The 26189-nt window shown below is 39.8% G+C and overlaps 1 protein-coding gene across 1 annotated transcript in view; it reads right to left on the bottom strand.

Annotated features, from left to right (window-relative positions):
• The window catches only part of ATRX (ATRX chromatin remodeler), a 291152-nt gene that overhangs the window by 63501 nt on the left and 201462 nt on the right, over nt 1-26189 (bottom strand). Inside the window, exons 27-28 of the mRNA XM_028137791.2 lie at nt 25071-25177; nt 11341-11449 (exon numbers count right to left, since the gene is read on the bottom strand). Coding sequence (XP_027993592.2) covers nt 11341-11449; nt 25071-25177 — 216 coding nt within the window. The remainder of the gene's footprint in view (nt 1-11340; nt 11450-25070; nt 25178-26189) is intronic.

Genomic DNA, 26189 nt, shown 5'->3' with positions numbered 1-26189 from the left:
CAATAAAGATTTTTTTAAAAGGGAAAAAAATTAAAGATACCTAGCAATAAATGTAATAAAGGAGATAAAAGACGTGTACTCAGGAAACTACAGAACACTGAAAAAAAAGATACATGAAGATATAAACAAGTGGAAGAATATACCGTGTTCATGGATTGATAGAATCAACATCATTAAAATGTCCATACTACCCAAAGCAATTTACAGATTCAATGCATTCCCTATTAAACAACAATCTGCATATTTCACAGATCTAGAACAACTAATCCCAAAATTCATATGGAACCAAAGAAGACCCTAAATGGTTGCAGCAATCTTGAGAAAGAAGAACAAAGTTGGAGGGAACACAATACCAGATATCAAATTATACTATAAAGCCATTGTAATCAAAACAGCCTGGTACAGGCATAAGAACAGACATATAGATCAATGGAACAGAACAGAGAACCCAGAAATCTACCCAAGCCATTCCACTCAATTAATAATTGATTAAGGAGGCAAGAGCATAGACTGGAGTAAAGACAATCTCTTCAATAAATGGTGCTGGGAATATCGGACAGGTATATGCAAAAAAATAAAATAGACCACCAACTTCCACCATATACAAGAATAAATTCAAAATGAATAAAATAAATAAATATAATTTGTTAAACCATAAAAATCCTAGAAGACAACATAGGTAGCAAAATATCAGACATTTCATGTAGCAGAATTTTCACTGATACATCGCCTAAGGCAAGAGAAACAAAGGAAAAAGTAAACAAATGGGACTATATCAAACTATAAAGCTTCTGCACAGCAAAAGAAAGCATCAACAAAATGAAAAGGGGTCCCACTGTATGGGGGAACATATTTGCCATGATACATCTGATAAAGGGATTAATTTCCAAAATAAACTGAACAAAAGGAAGAAAACAATCCAATCAAAAATGGGTAGAGAATTCTACAAATAGACAATTCTCCAAAAAGGACATACAAATGGACAAGAGACATATGAAAAAATGCTCAATGTCACTAATCATCAGAGAGATGCAAATTAAAATGATAATGAGGTACCACCTCACACCTGTCAGAATGGCTGCCATCAATAAATCAACAAACAACAAGCACTGGTGAGGATGTGGAGAAAAGGGAACCCTAGTACACTGCTTGTGGGAATGCAGACTGGTATAACCACTATGGAAAACAGTGTGGCATTTCCTAAAAAAACTAAAAATGAAACTTCCATTTGACCCAGTGATCCCACAGCTAGGAATATACCCTAAGAAGCCTGAGTGGATTAATATGCTGTGGTACATTCAGACAATGGAATACTATGTGGCTGTAAAAGGATCACTTAGCCTTTGAGACACCATGGAGGGACCTGGAGAGTATTATGCTAAGTGAATAAGCCAGTCCGAGAAACACAAGTATCACATGATCTCACTTACTAGTAAATGTGGAATCCAGTGGAGAAAATAAACTGATGAACAAAACAGATCCAGAGACATTGAAACATGCAACAGACTGATGTATGTCAGAAGGGGTCTGGAGGATGGGAAGAGATTAAACAAAGAACTTATATGCATATATGCATAGCCATGGAAAAACAACAGTATGGGGAAGGCCTGGGGGTCAGGAGTGGGGTGGAGGGGGGCAATGAAGGGGAGGATATTTGTCATACTTTCAAGAATAAAATTTTTAAAAAATTAAAAATAGAACTGAATTTGACCTAGTGATCCCACTTCTAGGAATATATCCTAAGAAACTTAAAATACTAATCAGAAAGAATATATGCACCCCTATATTCATTGCAGTGTTATTTACAACAACTAAATTCTGGAAACAGCCCAAGTGCCCAAGAGCATATGAATGGATAAAAAAACAAAAACAAAAAAACAGTGGCACAGTTACACAATGGAGCTATAAAAAAGTAGGATCTCTTACCCTTTGGAACAGCATGGAAGAATCTGGAGAGTACTATGCTAAGTGAAATAAGTCAGTCAGAGAAAGATAAGTATCACATGATCTCATTTATATGTGGAATCTAATGAACAAACTAAACTGATAAGCAAAACAGAACCACAGTCATGGAAGCATGCAACAGACTGACGAATCTCAGAGGGAAGGCGGAGGCTAAGGGGTAGAGAAAAGATTAACCAAAGAAATTAAATGCATATAGGCATAACCCATGGACACAGACAATAGTGCCATGATGGCCTGGGGAATGGACAGGAGTGGGGAGGAGGGAGTTGGGGGGGGGGGGAGGGAGAGGAGACATCTGAAATACTTTCAACAATAAAGATATATTTTTAAAAATTAGTAATCTAAGATTCCCCCTCAAGAGAGTAGAAAATAATGTCAAAGCGAGATGAAACTGAAAAGAGAAAAATCAATAAAACAAAAGCTGCTTCTTTGAAAAGATCGATAAAACTGACAAACCTCTAGCAAGATTAACAAAAGAGAATACACAAATTACCAATACCATGAATAGGCTATTATTATAGACCCTGCAAACATCAAAAGGACAAAAAGGGAATGCTATGGATAATTCTATACATAAATCTGTAATTTAGGTGAAATGAACTAATTATTCAAAAAGCATAAACTACCACAACTCATTCAATATGAAATAGATAATTTGAATATTCCTATAATTATTAAGGAAATCAAATTAGTAATTTAGAAATTCCCAAAAAAATAAATCTCTAATCTCACTCTCAAGTGAGATTACCAAATTACCAAAAATTTAAGATTAATTAACACAAATTCTAGACATCTCCTCCTTCAGAAAACAGTATGAGGCCAATACTATGCTGATATTAAAATCAGGCAAAGGCTGTATAAAAACAACTGAATACAAACCAGTATCTCTTATCTTTCAACAAAACATTAGCCAATACAAGCCAGTATTATATAAAAAGAACTATTTACCATAACTATGTGGGGTTTATTCCAGGGATCTAAGGCTGGTTTAATATTTAAAAATCAATCTATGTAGTATACTGTGATAACAAACTAAAGAAAAAAAATAGATGATGTTAAATGAGACAAAAGTGAGCTGACAAAATGAAGCACCTATCCTATCTAATAAAAGAGTAATATGCAAATTGACCATCACTCCAACACACAAGATGGCTGCCCCCATGTAGTCAAAGATGACTGCCCCCATGTGGACACAAGATGGCCACCACAAGATGGCCAGCAGGGGAGGGCAGTTGGGAGGGACCAGGCCTGCAAGGGAGGGCAGTTGTGGGCAATCAGGCCAGCAGGGGAGGGCAGTTGGGAGGGACCAGGCCTGCAAGGGAGGGCAGTTGGGGGCAATCAGGCCAGCAGGGGAGGGCAGTTAGGGGGTGACCAACAGTTAGGCAGAGGAGGGAAGTTGGGGGTGACCGGGCCTGCAGGGGAGGGCAGTTGGGGGGGGGCCAGGCCTTCAGGGGAGGGCAGTTAGGGGTGATCAGGCCTGCAGGGGAGGGCAATTAGGGGCAATCAGGCTGGCAGGGGAGGGAGCAGTTAGGCATCAATCAGGCTGGCAGGGGAGTGGTTAGGGGGTGATCAGGCTGGCAGGCAGAAGCGGTTAGGGGCAATCAGGAAGGCAGCAAGCAGTTGGGAGCCAGTAGTCCTGGATTCTGAGAGGGATCCCAGATTGGAGAGGGTGCAGGATAGGCTGAGGGACACACCTCACACCCCCACCCCCCACCCCCGTGCACGAATTTCGTGCACTGGGCCTCTAGTTCATAATAAAACCTCTCAGCAAATTAGGAATAAAGGAAAATAGAGGTAACTTCCTCAGCTTGAGGAAGAGTATAAAGAGTATCTATATAATAAAAGCCTAAGCGACCATTACTGTGGAACGAGCAGAACAACCAGTCACTATGATGCACAATGACCATCAGGGGGCAGATGCTCAATGCAGGAGCTGCCCCCTGGTGGTTAGTGCACTCCCACAGGGGGAGCACCGCTCAGCCAGAAGCCCGGCTCATGGCTGGTGAGCGCATTAGGAGAGCCTCTCCCTCCTCCATGGCAGCGCTAAGGAACAATGAGCCAAGCGGTAAGGAGCAGCGAGCAGGAGGCCGGTAAGGAGCGAGGGGTCCTGGACTGTGAAAAGGATGTCCCCTGAAGGGTCCTGGACTGTGAGAGGTTGCAGGCCAGGCTGAGGGACCCTGCCCGCAGTGCACGAATTTCGTGCACCAGGCCTCTAATCTACAATAAATCTAGAGCTAACATTCTAGTTAATCAACACTGAATATTCTTCTCTTAAGATCAAGTAGAAGGCAAAGATCTCTACTCTCATCACTGCTATTCAACATTCTACTGAAGTCTACCCAGCGCAATAAGGCTAGAAAAGAAAACAAACAGCATACAGACCAGATATAAAGAAATAAAACTGCCCTAGTCAGTTTGGCTCAGTGGATAGAGAGTCGGCATGCAGACTTGACGGGTCCCAGGTTCGATTCTGGTCAAGAGCATGTACCTAGGTTGTAGGTTCCTCCCTGGCCCTGGCCCAGGCCCTGGTTGGGCACATGCAGGAGACAACCAATCGATGTATTTCTCTCACATCAATATTTCTTTCTGTCTTTCCCTCTCTCTTCCACTCTCTCTAAAAATCAATGGAAAAATATCGTCGGGTGAGGATTAAAAAAAAAAGCAATTTGGTGTAGGAAAGAAAACTTTTTCAAAAAATGGTCATAGAGCAATTGAATATCTACAGTCAAAAAAAAAAAGAGGAAAAAAAAGAGAAAAATGAACTCAAGCTAAATCTCACATCTTATAAAAATTAATGCACTCAAACTTAAACATAAAATGTAAAATTATAAAATTTTTACAAGATAACTCAAAATCTTCAGGACCTAGGGCTTTGGTCAGAGTTCTTAGCCTTGACACCAAAAAGCATGCTAAAAAAACAAAAACACTGACAAACTAGACTCCATCAAAATTAAAAATGTTTGCTCTGTGAAAGACCTTGTGAGAGCATGAAAAGACAAAGCACACACTGGCAGAAAATATTTGCACACCACATATCTAACAATGACTCATCTATGACCGAACAGCGAACAACCGAACAACCGGTTGCTATGACTTGCACTGACCAACAGGGGGTGCGCGCAGAACATGGCGGGCAGTGGCCACAGCGGGATGGTGGAGCAGGTGAGCAGGGGTGCCAGACCAAGGCGGGGCACTAGTCTCTGTCATAGGGGCAAGCCTCTGGTGGTTACTGAAAATTCTTTGCTCCCATGCGCCACGGTACCACCTGGCACTTGCACCTGCTGCTGGCGCCAGCCCCGCTCACACCTGCTGCCAGTACCGGAGCCACCGCCCGCACCCACTGCCAGTGTCCAGCACCAGCCCCGTCAGTGAGTGATAGCGGTGGCTGCCGGCCCCAATTATCCCTAAGGGCTTCTCCACCTCCCCCTGCTCCTGAGGGACGATCGGGGCTGGCAGCCACCTCACGCACCCACTGACGGCACCGGCCCGCTCACATCCACTGCTGGAGCCAGCCCCAATTGCTCCGCGCTGTCAGAGGGTGCAAGCGTGGCTGGCGCCATCAGCATGTGGGAGCGGCGGGGGCGGCCGGAGCAGGGCTGCCAGCAGACAGGGGACCAGGGGCTGCGGTTGAAAGGGCCAGGCAGAGGCACGGAGGATGGGCTGAGACTCCCCCCTGTGCCCACCACAGCCTTGAGGCTCACAGTTCCTTTCAAGGTGCACGAATTCGTGCACTGGACCCCTAGTATTATATAAAGAATTTTCACAACTCAACAATAAAAAAACAAGCAATCAAATTAGAAAATGAGCAAAAGACATGAAGGAACATTTCACCAAAGATGATATACAGATGGCAAATAAACACACAAGAAGATAGTTCAACATAACCAGCCATCAGGGAAATGCAAATTAAGACCATGATGAGATACCACTTACTACACACCTATCAGAACAGCTAAAACAAAAAACAGTGATTACATGAAATGCTGATAAGAATGCAGAGAAACTAGATCTTTCATACTTTACTGGTGGGAATATAAAATGGTACTGCCACTCCGGAAAACAGACTGGCAACTTCTGAGAAAAACTAAATAGTCACTTATGGTGCAACCTAACAATTTCACTCCTGGGCATTTATCCTAGCAAAATGAAGCCTTAGGTCCACACAAAACCTGTACATAATGTTCAGAGCAGCTTTGTTTGTAATAACCAAACCTGAAAGCAACTAAAAATGCCCTGCAATAGATGTACAATTTGTATTAAACAAACTGGTATATCCCTACCAGGGAATACTACTTTGTAATAAAAAGGAATGAAACTACTGATATACACAACTTGGACAGAACTAAAGGGCATTATGGCGAGTGAAAAACACCAATCTCCAAAAATCATGTACAGGATGATATCATTTCTAGAACAGTCTCAATTTGACAAAATTACAAAGATGGAGAACAAATTAGTGGTGATGGAATATTTCTGTACCTTGATTGCTGTAGTGGTTATAAGAATCGTGCTACAAATACATAAACATACACATACATTGATACATTCAGGTATGTAAGATGTAACTATTTGGGAAAATTAGGTGAAGGGTTCATACAAACTCTCTATACTATCTTTTTAAGTTCCTGTGATTCTATAATTATTTCTAAATATGAAATTAAAAAATCAGTATCAAGTTAAATAAGGACCCTGAGACTGTTGAAAACTACCTCCTAGACACACAAGACAAAATTAAAAATGGTCATTATTTTAAAGTTCATCTTACTGTGTTTTGCCAACTGCTGCACCATAAACAAATACTATATTTATATTATATTTTCTGAAAATTACCGAGTCATGAGAAAATAGAACATACATAGACAGCAGACAGTCATAATCTATAACACTTACCAGATGTACCAGATAATAATGGCAGATTTTGTAAACAAAGAAAACATGATAATTTCAAGAGAAACATCAAAAGTGCTTTACTCAAAGTAATGTCCATTGCTAGCTACACATTTCCCCATCTTTCAGGTAATTTGTGGATTCCAAAAGAACTTTTCTTATTTTGAGGCAAACCATTCAGAGACCCAATTTTCACTTCTTCGTACCTTTTGAAGTGCTGCTCAGAAAGTGCATGTGCCATTGATCGGAACAAGTGATAATCTGAAGGAGCAAGATCTGGTGAATACCGTGGGTGGGTTAATACTTCCCAGGCAAGATCTTTTAACATGTCTTTAACTGGTTTTAAAGTGTGTGATGGTGAATTATCATGAAGCAAAATTACTTTGCCGTGTCTTCTGGCACATTCTGGTCATTTCACGATCAAAGTGTGGTTCAAATTGATTACTTGTTGTCGGTAGTCATCAGTATTAATGGTTTCACCTGGTTTTAGAAGCTCATAATACACCACACCTTCCTGATCCCATCAAATGCAGAGCATTGTCTTCTTTCCCAAGCGATTTGGCCTTGCAGTCCATGTTGGTTGTGCTGGATCCACCCATGATGTTGTGCATTTCGGATTTCAAAATAAATCCACTTTTCATTGCCAGTCACAATAAGATGCAAAAAAGACTTGCTTTCATGCTGAAGCAACATTTTACTGATGACTTTTCAGTTTTCCATTTGTCTTTCGTTCAGTTGATGTGGCACCCATTTTCCTTCCTTTAAAGTCTTTCCCATTGCTTGTAAATGATCAGAAATTGTTTGTTGAGCAACGTTTAATCTTTCTGCAAGTTTTTTTTGAGTTTGACACACATCTTCATCCAATAATGCTTGTAATGGTTGGTCTTCAAACTTTTTCGGTTGACCTGGATGTTCTTTGTCTTTCACATCGAAATCATCACTTTTAAAGCGTTTAAACCAGCGTTCACAAGTATCTTGAGATGGAGCATGTTCACCATAAGCTTCCCGAAGTATTCAGCAGCACTTTTCTTCAAAATAATGAATTAAAACTTCCCGCAAATGCTCTTTTTTTTGGTACGAAATTCGACATTTTTTAGTGTAGGAATATCTATGATGTTAACACCTTCAGAAAATTTGACATATGAAGTTTTGAAGCTTGCTGTCAATACAACAAAATAGCATATATATCAAATCACATATATATCAACATATGTGTAACTCCATCTACTGAAAAAAATCCGCATTATTAACCGGTACACCTGGTATAGATAAATACAGACAAGTTTAACTACTTAAGAGTAACCCCTCAAAGCTATGATATGTATATATCCTATATAATAAAAGGCTAATATGCAAATAGACCGAATGGCAGAACAACCAAACAACCGGTCATTATGAGGTGTGCTGACCACAAGGGAGCATGCACGGAACATGGCGGGCGTCACCCCCGGCGGGATGGTGAAGCAGGTGAGTGAGGGCGCCAGACCAAGGTGGGGCTGTCATCAGGACGAGCCTCTTGTGGTTACTGAAAATTCTTTGCTCCCGCATCGTGGTCCTGCCCGGCACTTGCACCTGCTACCGGCGCAGGCCCCACTTGCACCCGCTGCTAGCACCTGAGCTGCCGCTTGCACCCACTGCCGGTGCCCGGCACCAGCCCCAGCCCCAATCGCTTGGTGCCATCAGCAGGTATGAGTGGCGGCTGCCGGCCCAAATCACCCCTCAGGGCTTGTCCACCTCCCCTGTTCCTGAGGTCAGATCAGGGCCAGCAGACGCCTCTTGCACCTGCTGCCAGAGACGGCCCCGCTTGCAGCACTGCCGGTGCTGGAGCTGCCACTTGCACCCACTGCCGATGCCCAGCATAAGTCCCAATCGCTTGGCTCCATCAGAGGATGTGAGCAGCAGCTGCCAGCCCTGATTGCTCCTCAGGGCTTCTCCACCTCCCCCTGCTCCTGAGGAGCGATAGGGGTAGCAGCTGCCACTCACATCCGCTGACATCACCAGCCCCACTCGCACCCGCTGCTGGCACAGGCCCCAATTGCTCTGCGCCTTCAGCAGGTGCGAGTGGGGCCGGCGCCATTAGTGCGTGGGAGCAGCAGCAGCTGGAGCAGGCTGCCAGCAGACAGGGGGCCACAGCGGGAGGGGCCAGGTGGGGACACAGAGGATGGGCCGAGACCCGCCCCTGTGCCTACGGCAGCCTCACAGCCCACAGTTCCTTTCAAGGTGCACGAATTTGTGCACTGGGCCCCTAGTATGTATATAAAATTAATTTGAATCAGAGACACTTCTTGGCATATGTTGGGAATGGGGGTTAATTTGCTAGTAAGTAAGCCAAGCTGATAGCTCAGCATCCACATTTGTTTCCTACTCATCATAAAATATGAAATGTTATAACAGAAATTATATGCTACTGTCATATTTATAAATTTGGGAAACTGAGCAAGTCAAAGGTTTAGATTAAGTTTGAAAAATTACTACTATTATTTTTTAATCCTCACCCAATGATATTTTTCCATTGATTTTGAGAGAGAATGGAAGAGAAAGGGAAAGACAGAGAGAAATAACGATGTGAGAGAAACACATTGATTGGTTGTATCCTGCATGCACCCTGACCATGGCCAGGGCTGGGGAGGAGCCTGCAATCCAACGGAGGTACATGCCCTTGACCGGAATCAAACCCGGGGGCCCTTCAGTCTGCAGTCCGACACTCTATCCACTGAGCCAAACTGGTTAGGGCAAGTTTGACAAATTAGATTAGGGTTACTCAGTTAATAAAATTACTTCTTCACACAAATAATAATTTTTAAAAACATGGTCAAAAAAATATGTGTATTTATATGCTTTAAAGGTATTTAAACATATGCTTTAACCCTTTGCACTCGCTTGCTTTTTTCATCGAGGTGCTACCGATGCAAACCGTGTCGAGTCACACTCGACATTCGAGCGCAAAAGGTTAAAACTTTACTGTACTCAAGCCATCCCTCTGTAAGGTCTCCCAGACTCTATACATTTTAAATACCTTCCTATGGCACAACTATAATTTCTCTAGCCTTACCCCTAGGTATAGTTTAGTACTCTGCTAGAAGTAACATAAGTTTTACATACACAATATAATATCTTTCATACTTTAACACATTTATGAAGGCATTCCTCAGCCACCTTGTCATTAAACTAACTCCATTTCTTCGTCTTTTTCTTAAAGGCCATGCTTTCACACACGTGTGTGTGTGTGTGTGTGTGTGTGTGTGTGTGTGTACATATATTTATATGTATGTGTATATATATTTTTTTCTTCCAAATGAAGTTCAAGTCTGTTAATTGCTAAGTTAGAAGCAACACCAACAACACATATACAGCATACCCTATACCTACAGTGGCTTAAAGTCCAGCTGATCCCTGAAAAACATGGGTTTGAACTGTGTAGGTCCACTTATATGTGAATTTTTTACATGTATTTTTGCTTCCTTAAGATTTTCTTAATAGCATTTTCTTTCCTCCAGCTTACTTTATTATAAGAACACAGTATATAATACATATTATATACAAAATATGTGTCAGTTGACTTTTTGTGTTATCAGCAACACTTCCAGCCAACAGTAGGCTATTAGTAGCTAAGTTTTGGGAGAATCAAAAGTTATATGTGGATTTTCAAATGTGGGAGAGGGGTTGGTGATCCTAACTCCCACATTGCTCAAGCGTCATGACTCAAACTTCTATAATAAATAGAGAGATCAGGAATACTTCGTTAACTTTAAAATCCTATAACATTTTGTAACCAAAGATGATAAAAAATGGCTAATAAGCACATGAAAAGACGCCCAACATCAATTATCATCAGGGAAATGCAAATTAAAATAACATGAGGTATCATTACATACCCATTAGAGTGGATAAAATAATTTTCTTAAAAAGATGGTAATACCAAGTGTTAACAGGGATGCAGAGCACCTGGAACACTCTTATATTGCTGGTAAAAATGAAAAAATTGGACAACTACTTTGAAAACTGCCTGTTTCTTACAAACCTAAACATAAACTTACCATATAACCCTGGAATTACACTCCTGGATTTTTATTGCATTGAGTAATTATCTATGGATCACACAAAAACTTATACATGAATACTTAGAGCAACTTCAATTTTAATTCCAAAACCTAGAAACAACTTAAATGTCTCTCAAGTACAAATAAATTATGATACATCCATACAATGAAATATTACACAATAAAAAGGAACAAACTATGGAGACATATAACAATATGGATGAATCTCAAATGCATGTGCTTTGTGAAAGAAGTGATATTCAAAAGGCTACAAATTGCATGATTCCATGAATGAATTTCTTGAGGGGTTGATGAGACCATTTTACATTTCGACTATATCTTGCAATTGTCAAAAATTGTAGAAGTATACACTAAAAAGAATGAATTTTACTGTATGTAGATTTAAATGATTTTTAATAACTCTATACAAACAGAAAAGGTTTTCTACCTCACATTAGTTTCATCATTAAATTCTTCAGCCCATTTTTTCCTTGATTGTGCTGTAGTAGAACCATCTAAACGGTAATAGTCAATGTTTCGGAGCCACTTCCCTTCACCTGAAAATTTAACAAGAAAGAAAGAGATTTGATATATACTGTTCTTCTAGTAATAACAGATTTTCTTCCTTGCTGAATGTTTAAAAGCTGGTTATCTGTACTCTATTTGCATAGCAATATACATTTTTTAATTAAGGAGTAATTCACTGTATTACAAATAAATTTACCACGTATTTCCTTCTACGAGATATTGAATAACAAAGATACTTTAAAAAGTATAGCATCTACATGTGAATTTCTTAACACACTGACTTGACTAGAATCCTTTAAAACTGTCAAAAGAACATGTTAAGCTGCATTATGCCCATGAAGCTTGTTTTTATTGAATCTGTAAACATCCAGGTTTTCCCTTCTTATTAACAAGTTGATACTGAGAAGATAAAAAACAGAGACATATAATACAATTACTCATTCACTGAACAAATATTTACTGAATGCCTATTATGTGCCAAAAGTATTCTATTGCCTAGCAAAAAATATTGGCATATGTTCCTATTTTATGACAACTGGTGTGTGTGTGTGTGTGTGTGTGTGTGTGTGTGTGTGTGTGTGTGTGTAATGATTGCAACTTTGTAAGTTAAACAGTGATCAGACACATTGCCTTTTGTACAGTGAGGTGAAATTTTACCCAGTACTTACACTGATACTAAATTACCAAGGGATTAAATGCTTATGACATGTTAATATTTTCTCAAACATAATTTCTATTCCAATTCTTTAACTTTCAACATAACACTATTTCACCTTCAAGAAAAACAGACATCGTATCCTAGAGTCTTAACATAAAAACAAGTTGGCAAAATGAAGATTTATATATTGACATGTTTATTACTTACCTATATCTTTTTTGTTTTTTTCTTATATCTTCACCTATCTTGACAACCTAGAATTTCCTTAATAAAAATTCAGTAATGGCTAAGAAAGTCAATTTGTTTATTTAAGTTTGTATCTTTTTTTTAATCCTCACCCTAGGATATTTTTCCATTGATTTTTAGAGATAGTGGAAGAGAAAGAGAAAGACAGAAAGAAATATCGATGTGAAAGAAACACATCGATGGGTGCCTACTGCATGCACCCTGACCAGGGACCACGCCGGGGAGGAGCCTGCTACAGAGGTATGTGCCCTTGATTGGAATTGAACCCAGGACCCTTTGGGAAATCGCACCCGGGACCCTTTGGGGAATTGAACCTGGGACCCTTTGGTCCGCAGGCCAATGCTCTATCCACTGAGTCAAACCGGCCAGGGCTTTATCTTTCAACTGAAAAAAAAAAAAAAGGCATACACATCTAAGAAAAAAAGAATTTGAGTTGGATAGCATTATAAGAAACAGGAGTCACATTTTCATTAACTGTTCACTTCAACAGGATAATTATTAAAGTAAATATGCTAATCATAATTGAACAGCATATACACTGAGGGGCCAGATTATTATGATCTCTGAATGCATAATAATTTGGCCACTCAGTGTATATCCTATATAATAAAAGGCTAATATGCAAATTGTCCCCTCGACCAGGAGTTCGACCAGCAGGCAGGCCAGCCAACCGCCCATGTCCCCTCCCCCTGAGTGACAGATTATTATGTGTTCAGAGATCATAATAATCTGGCCACTCAGTGTATATTTTAATAAGTATTTCAAGATACTCACCTTTCCATAATAACACAAGTGAACAACTTTTACCATCACTTTTGTGAATCCAACAAATAAAAACTGTGATATAGTCAGTATAGGTTAGTAATAAAAAATATACACTTTGGAGTCAGATGTCCTGAGTTTAAATCACAGTTTCATCATTTACTAGCATTTTCACTTAAGGCAAAGTAATTAAACTTGTTGTGCCTCACTTTCTTTATCTTTAAAAATGGGGGACAACAAGTGTACCTATTGCATAGTATTACTGCTTATTAAATGAATTAATATAAAAAAGACCTCTTCAAACAGTACCTGTCACATAGTAATTAAACTTATTGGTTACTTAATATAATCACCCAAGATTCCATAGCTAATTATATCTATCTCTATTATGGCACATATATGTGTCTGATCCCTCTCTATTACATGATTTTCTGTAATACACCTTGAACCTAGTTCAGTACCCAAAACACAGTACTAGTAGTCATAGTAGTAGTAATAATAGCAGTAGCAATAGCAGCAGCAACAGTTGTAGATACTCAAAAGATAAACTTAACTAATTGATGGTTAAAACAAATATTTGCTGGCCTGGTTGGTATGGCTCAATGGTTGAGTGATGACCTATGAATCAAGAGGTCATGGTTCTGGTTCAATTCCTGGTCAGGGCACATACTCAGGTTGTGGGTTCGATCTCTAATGGGGAGGAGGCATGCAGGAGGCAGCTGTTCAATGAGTCTCTCGCATCATTGATGTTTCTATCCCTCTCCCCCTCTCCCTTCCTCTCTGAAATCAATAAAAAATATAAAAACAAGTATTTGCTGAAGATAATTTATAAAATTAGATACGAACTAGTAAGCATATGGGAAAATATTCAACCTTATCAAAATAAATAATATAAATTAAACAAATTTTAAATTAAACAAAAACAACTGTTCTTACCCATGAAAGATGAAAAAAATGTAGTTACAGTACTACAGGTATACAGTAATATGGGCATTTTGCTACTTTTTCATGATTGTAGAGTAAATTGATATAACTTTTTTTGTCATATACCCTTTAAGATAATGAAGCACTGTCAGAACATAAAATCTAACTAACAAAACTAATACAGTTATAACAGAAAAACATACTTATAGTTCTGGTCAAAGATGGCAGAGTAGGAAAACACTGTACTTGTTTCCTCCCACAACAACATCAAAATTACAACTAAATTACAGAAAACTACCTTTCAAAACTATCTCCAGTCTAGCTAAACAAAATTCCTATAACTAAAGACATAAAGAAGAAGCCACGTCCTTACTGGTAGGAGGGGGCAGAGAGGCAAAGTGGGCTGGACCCACACCCACACGTGCCAGTTACATCAGGAGGGCTATATCCACTGCAGAGGTATACCTGAGAAACAAGGTGACAGCCCCACACTAAGCACTCCAGCTCAGAGCACCAGTGCCAGAAAGAGGAGTCTCCACAATGTCTGCCTGAAAATCAATGAGAATTCCATCCAATTGAGACAGAAGGCTGCTGCAGACCCAGGTGTCCTTTTAAAGGGCCCACACAGAGACTCACAAAAACTCGCTCTAAGCTCCAGTGAAGTGACAGCAGGCAAAAAAAGCACCGGGGACATTCAGAAAGGAACTAAAGTTTTTGGAGGGGAAGCTTTCCCCTGAACAGAAGTGCTGGCAGGCACCATTGTTCCTTTCTTGATTCTTCCCCTCATGCAGTCTGCAGGCAAAGGCTGGTGCCAAATCTTAGTCTCCATTAATCTAACACTGCTCGCCCCACCTCATCTGGCTCAAGTGACAAGGGAGATAGCAATACTGGGCCTCACAAAACATCCATTACATAGAGTCACCCTGCCAAGACTTGGAAACACAGCAGATCTACCTAATACATAGAAAGAAACACAGGGAGTCAGCCAAAATGGGGAGACAGAGAAAGATGTCCCAAATTAAAGTGGTGTCATAATTCCCTGTGACATCACTCCCACTAAACTAGCCCACATGCCAGACCTCTTTCAGTAGCTATTAACACAAGCGGCTGGCTTCCACCTATGCTGCAGACTTTCCTATTTCCTAAAATCTATCAAAAAGCTATAGACCCAAAACAAGCAATGAGGGGCCTTGGAAAACCCTGTACCTCTTGGTAAGTGGCTCCAAGCCAGGAATAGTGACATCTTAGTTTTACAGCAAAGCCTCTTCCAGGCACCTCCAACACAGCACAGGCAACTAACAACCACAGATCACTTTGTAGTTGCCACCATGTGGCCTAAGGCCAGGTACAGGCAGCAGATAAACTTGGCCTGCATCAGAGCCCATCCCAAGAGGGCTGAACATACCTGGTAACTGACTTTAGACAATACCAGAGCACCACCCATTGCCTACAATAATGACACAACCAAATGGCCAACTTGGCAAGCACCAGAGCACCACAGCACCAATAAAGCAACTACCCCACCATGGAGTCAGCCCCCACACAATAGCTCATCCACTGTAGTCAAAGCCAGTCCTCACTGCCAGTCAGCATGAGGATGAATCCCAGATACAGACCTGCCAACAGCAATCAAGACTTGATAACAACAGGAAGGCACATAAAATCCACACAAGGAATACCCTTGGATCATGTGGCTCAAGTGACAAGGGAGATAGCAACACTGGGCCTCATAAAACATCCATTACATAGAGTCACCATGCCAAGACCTGGAAACATAGCAGATCTACCTAATACATAGAAAGAAACACAGGTAGTTAGCCAAAATGGGGAGACAGAGAAAGATGTCCCAAATGAAAGAACAGGGCAAAATAACAGGAGGAAATAAATAAATGAAAAAGAAACAAGCAATCTATCAATTACAGAGTTCAAAACACTGGTTATAATACTCAATAAACTTGGAAAAAGAATAGATGAATTCAATGAGAACTTATACAGAGATAGAAGATAGAAACCATTAAAAAGAAATGGTCATAAAGAATAATTATATAGAATCAATAGTGGATTACATGAAGCAGAGAATCAATTCAGCAATGTGAAGACAAATTACCAAAACCACTCTACTGGAAAAAACAAAAAGAAAAATAATTTTTTTTTTTTTAGTTTATTTTGTTATTTTTATTTTTTTAAATCCTCACCAGAGGACATTTTTCATATTGATTTTTATTTTATTTTTTAATTTCTTTATTGATTAAGGTGTTACATATGTGAAGAAGTTTAAGGGACCTCTGGGACAACATTAAACATAACAACATTCGCATCACAGGTGTACCAGAAGCGGAAAGGAAGGAGCAAAAGATTGAGAATGCATTTAAAAAAATAACTCCTAAAAATTTCCCTGACCTGGAGGATGAAATAGGCATGTAAGTCCAGAAAGCATAGGGAGTACCAAACAAGAAAAACCCCAAAAAGCCCATCCCAAGACACATCACAATTAAAATGGCAAAGGTTAACCTTTTGCACTCGCTTGCTTTTCTCGATTCCTTTATTCTACTGCTAACAGTGTCGAGTCACACTCGACATCCGAGTGCAAAGGGTTAAAGACAAACATAGAATCATAAAGCAACAATGTGTGTGTGTGTGTGTGTGTGTGTGTGTGTGTGTGTGTGTGTATCCTATATAATAAAGTGGTAATATGCAAATTGACCATCACTCCAACACACAAGATGCACGCCCCCACGTGGTCAAAGATGGCCGCCCGCATGTGGACACAAGATGGCCACAACAAGATGGCCAGCAGGGGAGGGCAGTTGTGGGTGATCAGGCCAGCAGGGCAGGGCAGTTGGGAGGGACCAGGCCTGCAAGGGAGGGCAGTTGGGGGCAATCAGGCCTGCAGGGGAGGGCAGTTAGGGGGAACCGGGCCAGCAGAGGAGGGCAGTTGTGGGTAATGAGGCCTACAGGGGAGGACAGTTGTGGGGGACCAGGACTACAGGGGAGGGAAGTTGGGAGGGACCAGGCCTGCAGGGGAGGGCAGTTGGGGGTGACCAGGCCAGCAGGGGAGGGCAGTTGGGGGCAACCAGGCCTACAGGGGAGGACAGTTAGGGGTGACTAGGCCAGCAGGGGAGGGCAGTTAGGGGTGACCAGGCCAGCAGGGGAGGGCAGTTGGGGGCAACCAGGCCTGCAGGGGAGGGCAGTTGGGGGCAACCAGGCCTGCAGGGGAGGGCAGTTGGGGGTGACCAGGCCAGCAGGGGAGGGCCGGCAGGGGTGCAGTTAGGCATCGATCAAGCTTCAGAGTGGTTAGGGGGTGATGAGGCTGGCAGGCAGAAGCGGTTAGGGGCAATCAGACAGGCAGGAAGGCGAGCAGTTGGGAGCCAACAGTCCTGGATTATGAGAAGGGGGGCGGGGGGGTTGTCCCTCAGCCCAGCCTTCACCCTCTCTGATCTGGGATCCCTTGAGGGCAGTCAGACATCTCTCTCACAATCCAGGACTGCTGACTCCCAACCACTCGCCTGCCTGCCTGCCTGATCGCCCCTAACCGCTTCTGCCTGCCAGCCTGATCACCCCCTAAACACTCCCCTGCCAGCCTGATCTATGCCTAACTACTCCCGTGCCGGCCCGATTGCCCCTAATTGCCCTCCCTTGCTGGCCTGGTCACCCCTAACTGCCCTCCCCTGCCAGCCTGATCACCCGTAACTACCTTCCCCTGCAGGCCTGATCACCCCCAACTGCCCTCCCTTGCAGGCCTGGGTCCCCCCTAACTGCTTTCCCCTGCTGGCCTGATCGCCCACAATTGCCCTCCCTTGCTGGACATCTTGTGGCAGCCATCTTGTGTCCACATGGGGATGGCCATCTTTGACCACATGGGGGCGTGCATCTTGTGTGTTGGAGTGATGGTCAATTTGCATATTACCTCTTTATTATATAGGAGGATATATTTACTTACTTACTTACTTACTGATTGACTTACCTACAAGGTAGCTCCCATAAGCCTGTCAACTAGTTTCTCAACAGAAACTTTGCAGGACAGAAGAAACTGGTATAAAATATTCAAAGTGACAAAAACAAGGATCTACAATCAAGAATACTCTTTCTAGCAAAGCTATTATTTAAAACTAGAGGCCTGGTGCACAACATTCGTGCACTGGAGGGAGTGGGGGTCCCTCAGCCCAGCCTGCGCCCCCTCGCAGTCTGGGACCCCTCAGGGAATGTCCACCTGCCGGAGATCGGGCCTAAGTTGGCAGTCAGACATCCCTCTTGCAGTCCAGGACCGCTCACTCCTTACCGCCCACCTGCAGCAGAGGCGGGAGAGGCTCCCGCCACCTCTGCTGTGCTTGCCAGCCATGAGCCCAGCTTCTGGTTGAGCGGCGCTCCCCCTGTGGGAGCACACTGACCACCAAGGGGCAGCTCCTGTGTTGAAATTCTGCCCCCTGGTGGTCAGTGCGCACCATAGTGACCGGTCGTTCTGCCGATCAGTCGATTTGCATATTAGACTTTTATTACATAGGATTAAAGGAGAATAAAGAAGTTCCAAGACAAGAAAAAAACAAAAGGAGTTCATTAGCACCAAACCAGTATTACAAAAAATGTTAAAGAAACTTCTCTAACATGAAAGAAAAACAGGAACACAATTATAAAAAAAAATGGGCCAGTGGTTCAGTGGTTGAGCTTCAACCTATGAACCTGGAGGTCACAGTTCGATATCCAGGCAGGGTATATGCCCAGGTTGCAAGCTTGATCCCCAGTGAGGGGCGTGCAGGAGGAAGCTGATTAATGATTCTCTTTCATCATTGATATTTCTAGCTCTCTTGCCCTCACCCTTCCTCTCTGAAATTAATAAAAGTATTTTAAAATAATAATAAAAAATAAAAATAAATAATAAAATAATAATAAAATAAAAATCTCTAAATAAAAGAAAATGGCAAAAATACATACCTACCAATAATCATTTTAAATGTAAATGGTTTAAATGCTCCAAACAAAAGACATAGGGTATCTGAATGGATTTTAAAATAACAAGACCCATATATATGCTATCTACAAGAGACCCACCTCAGAATGAAAGACACAAACAGATGGAAAGTAAAGGGATGAAAAAAGATTTTATGCAAATGCAATTTTAAAAAGGAGGGATAGCAATATTACAGCATAAAAATAGATGTTAAAGGCTATAATAAGAGACAAATAAGGATATTACATACTGTTAAAGGGATCAAAGCAACAAAATGATATAACCCTGGTAAACATTTGCACACCTAACATATAAGCACCACATCAATAAATAGATTATCCAGACAGAAATCGAGGAAACAGCTGCCTTAAATGACATAGACCAGATAGATTTAATTGATGATTTCAGAGTATTTCACACCAAAGCAGCAAAATATAGATTCTTTTCTCGTGCACATGGAACATTTCCTAAGATAGAGCATATATGAGGCTACAAAACAAGTTACAGTAAATTTAAGAAGACTTAAATACTATCAAACATCTTCTCCAATCACAGAAGTATCATACTAAAATCGAGTACAAGAAGAAAACTGAAAAACACTTGGAGGGTAAATAACATGCTAGGAAACAATGAATAAGCTAACAATAAGAGCAGAGGAGAAATCAAGAGTCACCTTGACATAAATGCAAATGAAAAGACAATGGCCCCAACCTATGGGACACAGCGAAAGCAGTCCTAAAAGGGAAATTCATATCTGCCTCAAAAAACAATAAAACAATCTCAAAAATAAACAAAAAAACATACTTAGAAAACTAAAAAAGGAACAACAGAAAAACCTAAAATGAATAGTTGGAAGAAAATAATAAACATCACAGGGGAAATAAATAAAACAGAGTCTAAAAAAAAAACAATGTAAGCCTTAGCTGGTTTGGCTCAGTGGTTAGAGTGCCAGTGCACAGACTGAAGGGTCACAGGCTTGATTTGGGTTAAGGGCATGTACCTCGGTTGCAAGCTCAATTCCCGGACCTGGTTGAGGCACATGCAGGAGGCAACCAATCGATGTGTCTCTCTCACATTGATGTTTTTCTCTCTATATGTCTCTCCCCCTCGCTTCAACTCTCTCTAAAAAATTTTTTTAAAAAGCCCAGCTGGCATGGGTAAGTGGTTGAGCAGTGACCTATGAACCAGGAGATCACAGTTCGATTCCCAGTCAGGGCACATGCCAAGGTTGAGGGCTCAATCCCCAGTGTGGGGCGTGCAGGAGACAGCTAACCAATTATTCTTATTATTGATGCTTCTATCTTTCCCACTCCTTTACTCTCTGAAATCAATAATAAATATATATTTAAGAAAAAGATTTAAAAAAAACAAATGGAAAATATCCTAAGGTGAGGATTAACATAAAAATAATAATAATATTACAAAAGATCAATGAAACAAAAGCATCGGAAATGAAAATAAGTGACAACTGATACCACAAAAATACAGAGTAAGAAAATACTATGAATAATTATATGCAAACAAACTGGCCAAAATGGAATAAATGGATAAATTCTAGAAACATACAATCTTCCAAAAATGAATCCAGAAGAGAAAATATGAACAGTCAGCTAACTACTGATAAAATCAAATGAGTTAAAAAAAAAATCCCAACAAACTCAAGAACTAGACCAAATGGCTTCATAGGTGAATTTTACCAAATAATCAAAGGAGATTTAACATCTATCATTCTCAAACTATTCCAAAAAATCCAAGAGGAAGGAAGACTCCCAAGTTCATTTCATGAAGCCAGAACTATCCTGTTACCAAAAATACCAAAGACATTATAAAAACAGAAAATTATAAGACATATCCCTGATGAACACAGATATAAAAATCGTCAAAAAAATATGAGCAAACCGGATAGAGTAATACATTAAAATGATCATACACCATGATCAAGTGGAATTTATTCCAAGGATGCAAGTCTGGTACAATATTCACAAATCAATATATGTGATACATAACATAAACAAATTGAAAGACAAAAATCACATGGTCATATTAAGCGATGCAGAAAAAGCATTCGACAAAATCCAACACCCATTTTTGACAAAAACTCTCAGCAAAGTGGGACTAGAGGGATCATACCTCAACATAATGAAGGCCATATATAACAAACCTACAGCCAACATCATATTCAATGGGCAAAAACTAAAACCATTCCCCTAAGAACAGGAACAAGATAAGTATGTCCACTTTCACCACTCTTATTCAACATAGCATTAGAAGGCCTAGCTACAGATATCAGACAAGAAGAAGAAATATAAGGCATCTATATTGGAAAGGAGAAAGTTAAACTGTCATTATTCGCAGAGAACATAATATTGTACATAGAAAACCCTAAAGACTACACCAGGAAAATACTAGACTTAATAAATGAATTCGGCAAGGTAGCAAGATACAAAATTAACACCCAGAAATCAACAGCATTTTTATACATCAATAATGAATTCTCAGAAAGAGAAAATTAAAAAAATAATCCCATTTACCATTGCAAAAAAAAAAAAAGATAATAAGGAATAAACTTAACCAACAAGGTAAAAGACTTCTACTCAGAAAACTATAGGATGTTGAGAAAAGAGATAGAGGAAGATATAAAAAAGTAGAAGAATATATTGAGTTCATGGATTGGTAGAATTAACATAATTAAAAAGTCCATACTACCCAAAGCAATCTATATATTTAATGCAATCCCTATTAAATTACCAATGGCATATTTCATATTTCTAGAAGAAACACTCCAAAAATGTATATGGAACCCAAAAGACCCTGAATAGCTGCAGCAATCTTGAGAAAGAAAAACATAGTTGGAGGAATCACAATACCAGATATGAAGTTATACTATACAGCCACTATAATCAAAACAGCCTTGTACTGGCACAAGAACAGGCACACAATGGAACAGAACAGAGAGCCCAGAAATCAATCCAAGCCATGCCACTCAATTAGTATTTGAAAAAGGAGCCAAAAGCAAACAATGGAGCCAAGACAGTCTCTTCAATAAACGGTGTTGGGAAAATTGGACAGATACATGCAAAAAAAAAAAAATGAAACTAGACCACTAATTTATACCATATATAAAAATAAACTCAAAATGGATAAAAGTCTTAAATGTAAGATGGGAGCACCCCAAAAAAAATCCTAGAAGAAACCATAGGCAGCAAAATCTCATACATCTCTTGTAGCAATATGTTTATAGATACATCTCCTAAGGCAAGAGAAACAAAGGAGAAAATAAACAAATGGGACTACACCAAATTATAAAGCTTCTGCACAGCAAAAGAAACATCAACAAAATGAAAAGGAAGCCCACTGTATGGGAGAACGTATTTGGCAATGATATATCTGATAAACAGTTAATATCCAAAATAAATAAAGAACTCATACAACTTAACAAAAGGAAGACAAATAATCCAATTAAAAAATGGGCAAAGGACCTAAACAAACACTTCTCCAAAGAGGACAAGCAGATGGCCAAGAGACATATGAAAAAATGTTTAATGTCAATGATCATCATAGTGATGCAAATTAAAACGATAAAGGGATATCACCTCACACTTGTCACAATGGCTACCATCAACAAATCTACAAATGACAAGTGCTGGCAAGGATGTGGAGAAAAGGGAACCCTAGTACACTGCTGATAGGAATGCAGATTGGTGCAGCCTTTATGGAAAACATCATGGAGTTTCCTCAAAAAATTAAATATGGAACTGCCTTTTGACCCAGTGATCCCACTTCTAGGAATATATCCTAAGAACCCCAAAACACCAATCAGAAGGAATGTATGTACCCCTCTATTCATAGCAAGTAGCACAATTTATAATAGCCAAGATTTGGAAACAACCTAAGTGCCCATCAGCAGATGAGTGGATTAAAAAACTATGGTACATCTACACAATGGAATACTATGCTGCTGTAAAAAAGAACGGACTCTTACCATTTACAACAGCATGGATAGACCTGGAGAGCATTATGCTGAGCAAAATAAGCCAGTTGGAGAAAGATAATTATCACATGATCTCACTCATATGTGGAATATAATCAACAACATAAACTGATGAACAAAAATAGATCCAGAGACACAGAAGCATCGAACAGTCCGTCAATCCTCAGAGGGAAGGCAGGGGAGGGTGGAGGTGGGGATAAAAGATCAACCAAAGGACTTGTATGCATGCATATAAGCATAACGAATGGACACAGACACTATGGGGGTGGGGCATGGGCTGGAGGGTGGGGGGGCCTATGGGGAAAAAAGGAGACATATGTAATATTTTAAACAATAAAGAATTTTGAAAATCCAAATGGGTAAAATGTCCATTGTGAATATTATACAGCCTATTGTACAGAATTTGTATAGAAGGTACAAACTATATTTTTCAAGTCACAATCAGAATTATTGTTGACACAATTTATTTTGTGTAAAAGTAATAAAAATTTAAATATTAAGAAAAAAAGCTGTTTTATATTTATACCATGGAATGCTATGCAGCAGTAAAAAAGAAGGATCTCTTACCCTTTGAGACAGCATGGAGGGACCTGAATAGTATTATGCTAAGCGAAATAAGCCAGTCAGAGAAAGACAAGTGTCACATGATTGCTCTCATATGTGGAATCTAATGAACAAAATAAACTGTTGAAAAAAATAGATCCAGAGACACAGAAGCATAGAATAGACTGTCAAATCTCATAGGGAAGGTCAGGTTGGGTGGATGGGTAGATATCAACCCATATATGCGTAACCCATGAGCACATCAATAGGGTAGTGGAGGCCTGGTATGGGTATAAGGGGTCAATGGGAGAAAAGGGGGACATATGTAATACTTTCAATAATAAAGATTTTTTTAAAAATTCCCTGGGTAATAAGGATTAACAGAAACAAATTAAAAAAATATAAAAAAATCACAGTGAGATACCATTTCATAGCCACTAGGATCGCAATAATAATAATAATAATATAATAATAATAATATTTTTTAAAGTAAAAAAAAAGGAAAGCAAGTGTTGGCAAAGATGTGGAGAAATTAGAACCCTTGTACACTGCTTGTGGGAATGTGAAAGTGTAGTCAGTGTGGAAAACAGTTTGCTGGTTCCTCAATACATTAAAAACAGAATGATTGTATAATCCAATAATTCCATTCCTAAGAATATATCCTAAAGAATTGAAAACAGATGTTTAAATACATAAAAACTTGTACACGACTGTTCATAGCAGCATTATTCATAACAGCCAAAAGGTGAAAACAGCCTAAGTATCTATGAATGAATGAATGGATAATCAAATGTAGGTTTTATTCATACAATGAAATTTTATTAGACCATAAAAATTAAGTACTGTCATATGCTATAACATGAATGAACCTTGTAAAGATGCTATGTGAAAGAAGCCATTCATGAAAAACCACATATTATATGAATCTGAAAATAGATTAGTGATTGCCTAGGGATGGAAGTGGTAGAAGGGTGAGATAGGACAGTCATAGTTAAAAGGTATAGGGTTTCTTTGGTGGTGATTAAAATTTTCAAAAATTGACTGTGTTGATAGTTTCACAACTCTGTACATATACTATGCCCATTGAATTGTACATTTTAAATGGTTCAACTGCACATTATGTGAATTATACCTCAATAAAGCTGTTTAAAAACATTTTTAATAATTGATGTTAGCCGAAACCGGTTTGGCTCAGTGGATAGAGCGTCGGCCTGCGGACTGAAGGGTCCCAGGTTCGATTCCGGTCAAGGGCATGTACCTTGTTGCGGGCACGTCCCCAGTGGGGGGTGTGCAGGAGGCAGCTGATCGATGTCTCTCTCTCATCGATGTTTCTAACTCTCTCTCCCTCTCCCTTTCTCTCTGTAAAAAATCAATAAAATATATTTTAAAAAAATAATTGATGTTAAAATTACAAAAACAAAGACCTCAATAATATTGATAAGATTAAGAATAAAGTGGAGAAAAACATGGACATATTAGGGTTGTGGGTCTGTCTATTTTTCCTTTTACTGTTAAAAAGTTTACACAAGATATATAAATGAATGTTTTTAAACTTATGATATAGAAATGTTTGTAACTCACCTTTATAAATAAGAGGTTTATCTTTATCTTCTGTTTTCTCCCTACTAGCCAATTCAAGAAAATCTTCAATCAAGTCCAGAGATATAAGAGACTGGCTGAAAACAAGTCTAAAAAAAAACAAAAACAAATTAGTGTTCTTGGATTAAAAGATTCATATAGTAAACATATTACTTCTGCCCTCCCCTGCAGGCCTGGTCACCCCCAACTGCCCTCCCCTACTGGCCTGGTCGCCCCTAACTGCCCTCCCCTGCTGGCCTGATTGCCCACAACTGCCCTCCCCTACCGGCCATCTTGTGGCCGCCATCTTGTGACTACATGGGGGCGGCCATTTGTGCGAGGGAGTGGTGGTCAATTTGCATATTATCTCTTTATTATATAGGATTTTTTTATTCATTCATTTGGAGAATCAGCTGTTAAACATTTGTCAACATATCACTGGCTAAAATCACTAAAATTCATTTCTTTCTCATCCTGTGGAAATATCAAGTTTCTACCGGATAGGGCAAAAGTAGGTTTACAGTTGTGAGTATGCTAATCAGAGTTTATTCTTGTATTTTTTTTATTGATTAAGGTATTACATATGTGTCCTTATCCCCCGATTACCCCCACCCACCCCCACACTCATGCCCTCACCCCCCTGGTGATTGTGTCCATTGGTTAGGCTTATATGCATGCATAAAAGTCCTTTGATCTGTATTATTTATTAACTATTGTATTACTTTCCATAAGAAAAACTGTAAACTTACTTTTGCCCCACCCTGTATTGGGGTCAAAAGTCAACTGCACAAATAGAAAATAGGGGAATCTAATTTAACAGCAGTTGTTCTTTTAATGTCTTCACTGAACATAGGTTTCAACATTAATCAACAGTTATTTAGAGATTGTAAAGGGGTTCAGAACAGGCCTCTCCAATATATGCTACTTTGGAATGTGGACTATTTTGAGCTAAAGGTAATTGAGACGCTGAAGGCACAAGAGAAACTTTTACCAGAAATAACTTTTTATGACCTATTTATAGGGAAGGGCAAACATATTTACTAAACACTTGCTCTTATCTTGAAAATTACCCTCCTCCTTCTGTAACATCAGGACATTTTACCCTACTTTAGCTCAGGATAT

This window comes from Eptesicus fuscus, chromosome 1 (genome assembly GCF_027574615.1).
Source record: "Eptesicus fuscus isolate TK198812 chromosome 1, DD_ASM_mEF_20220401, whole genome shotgun sequence".
Classification (NCBI taxonomy): Eukaryota; Metazoa; Chordata; class Mammalia; order Chiroptera; family Vespertilionidae; genus Eptesicus; species Eptesicus fuscus.
The sequence above is the reverse complement of the archived record's forward strand: the minus strand, read 5'-3'. Positions and strand labels throughout refer to the sequence as shown.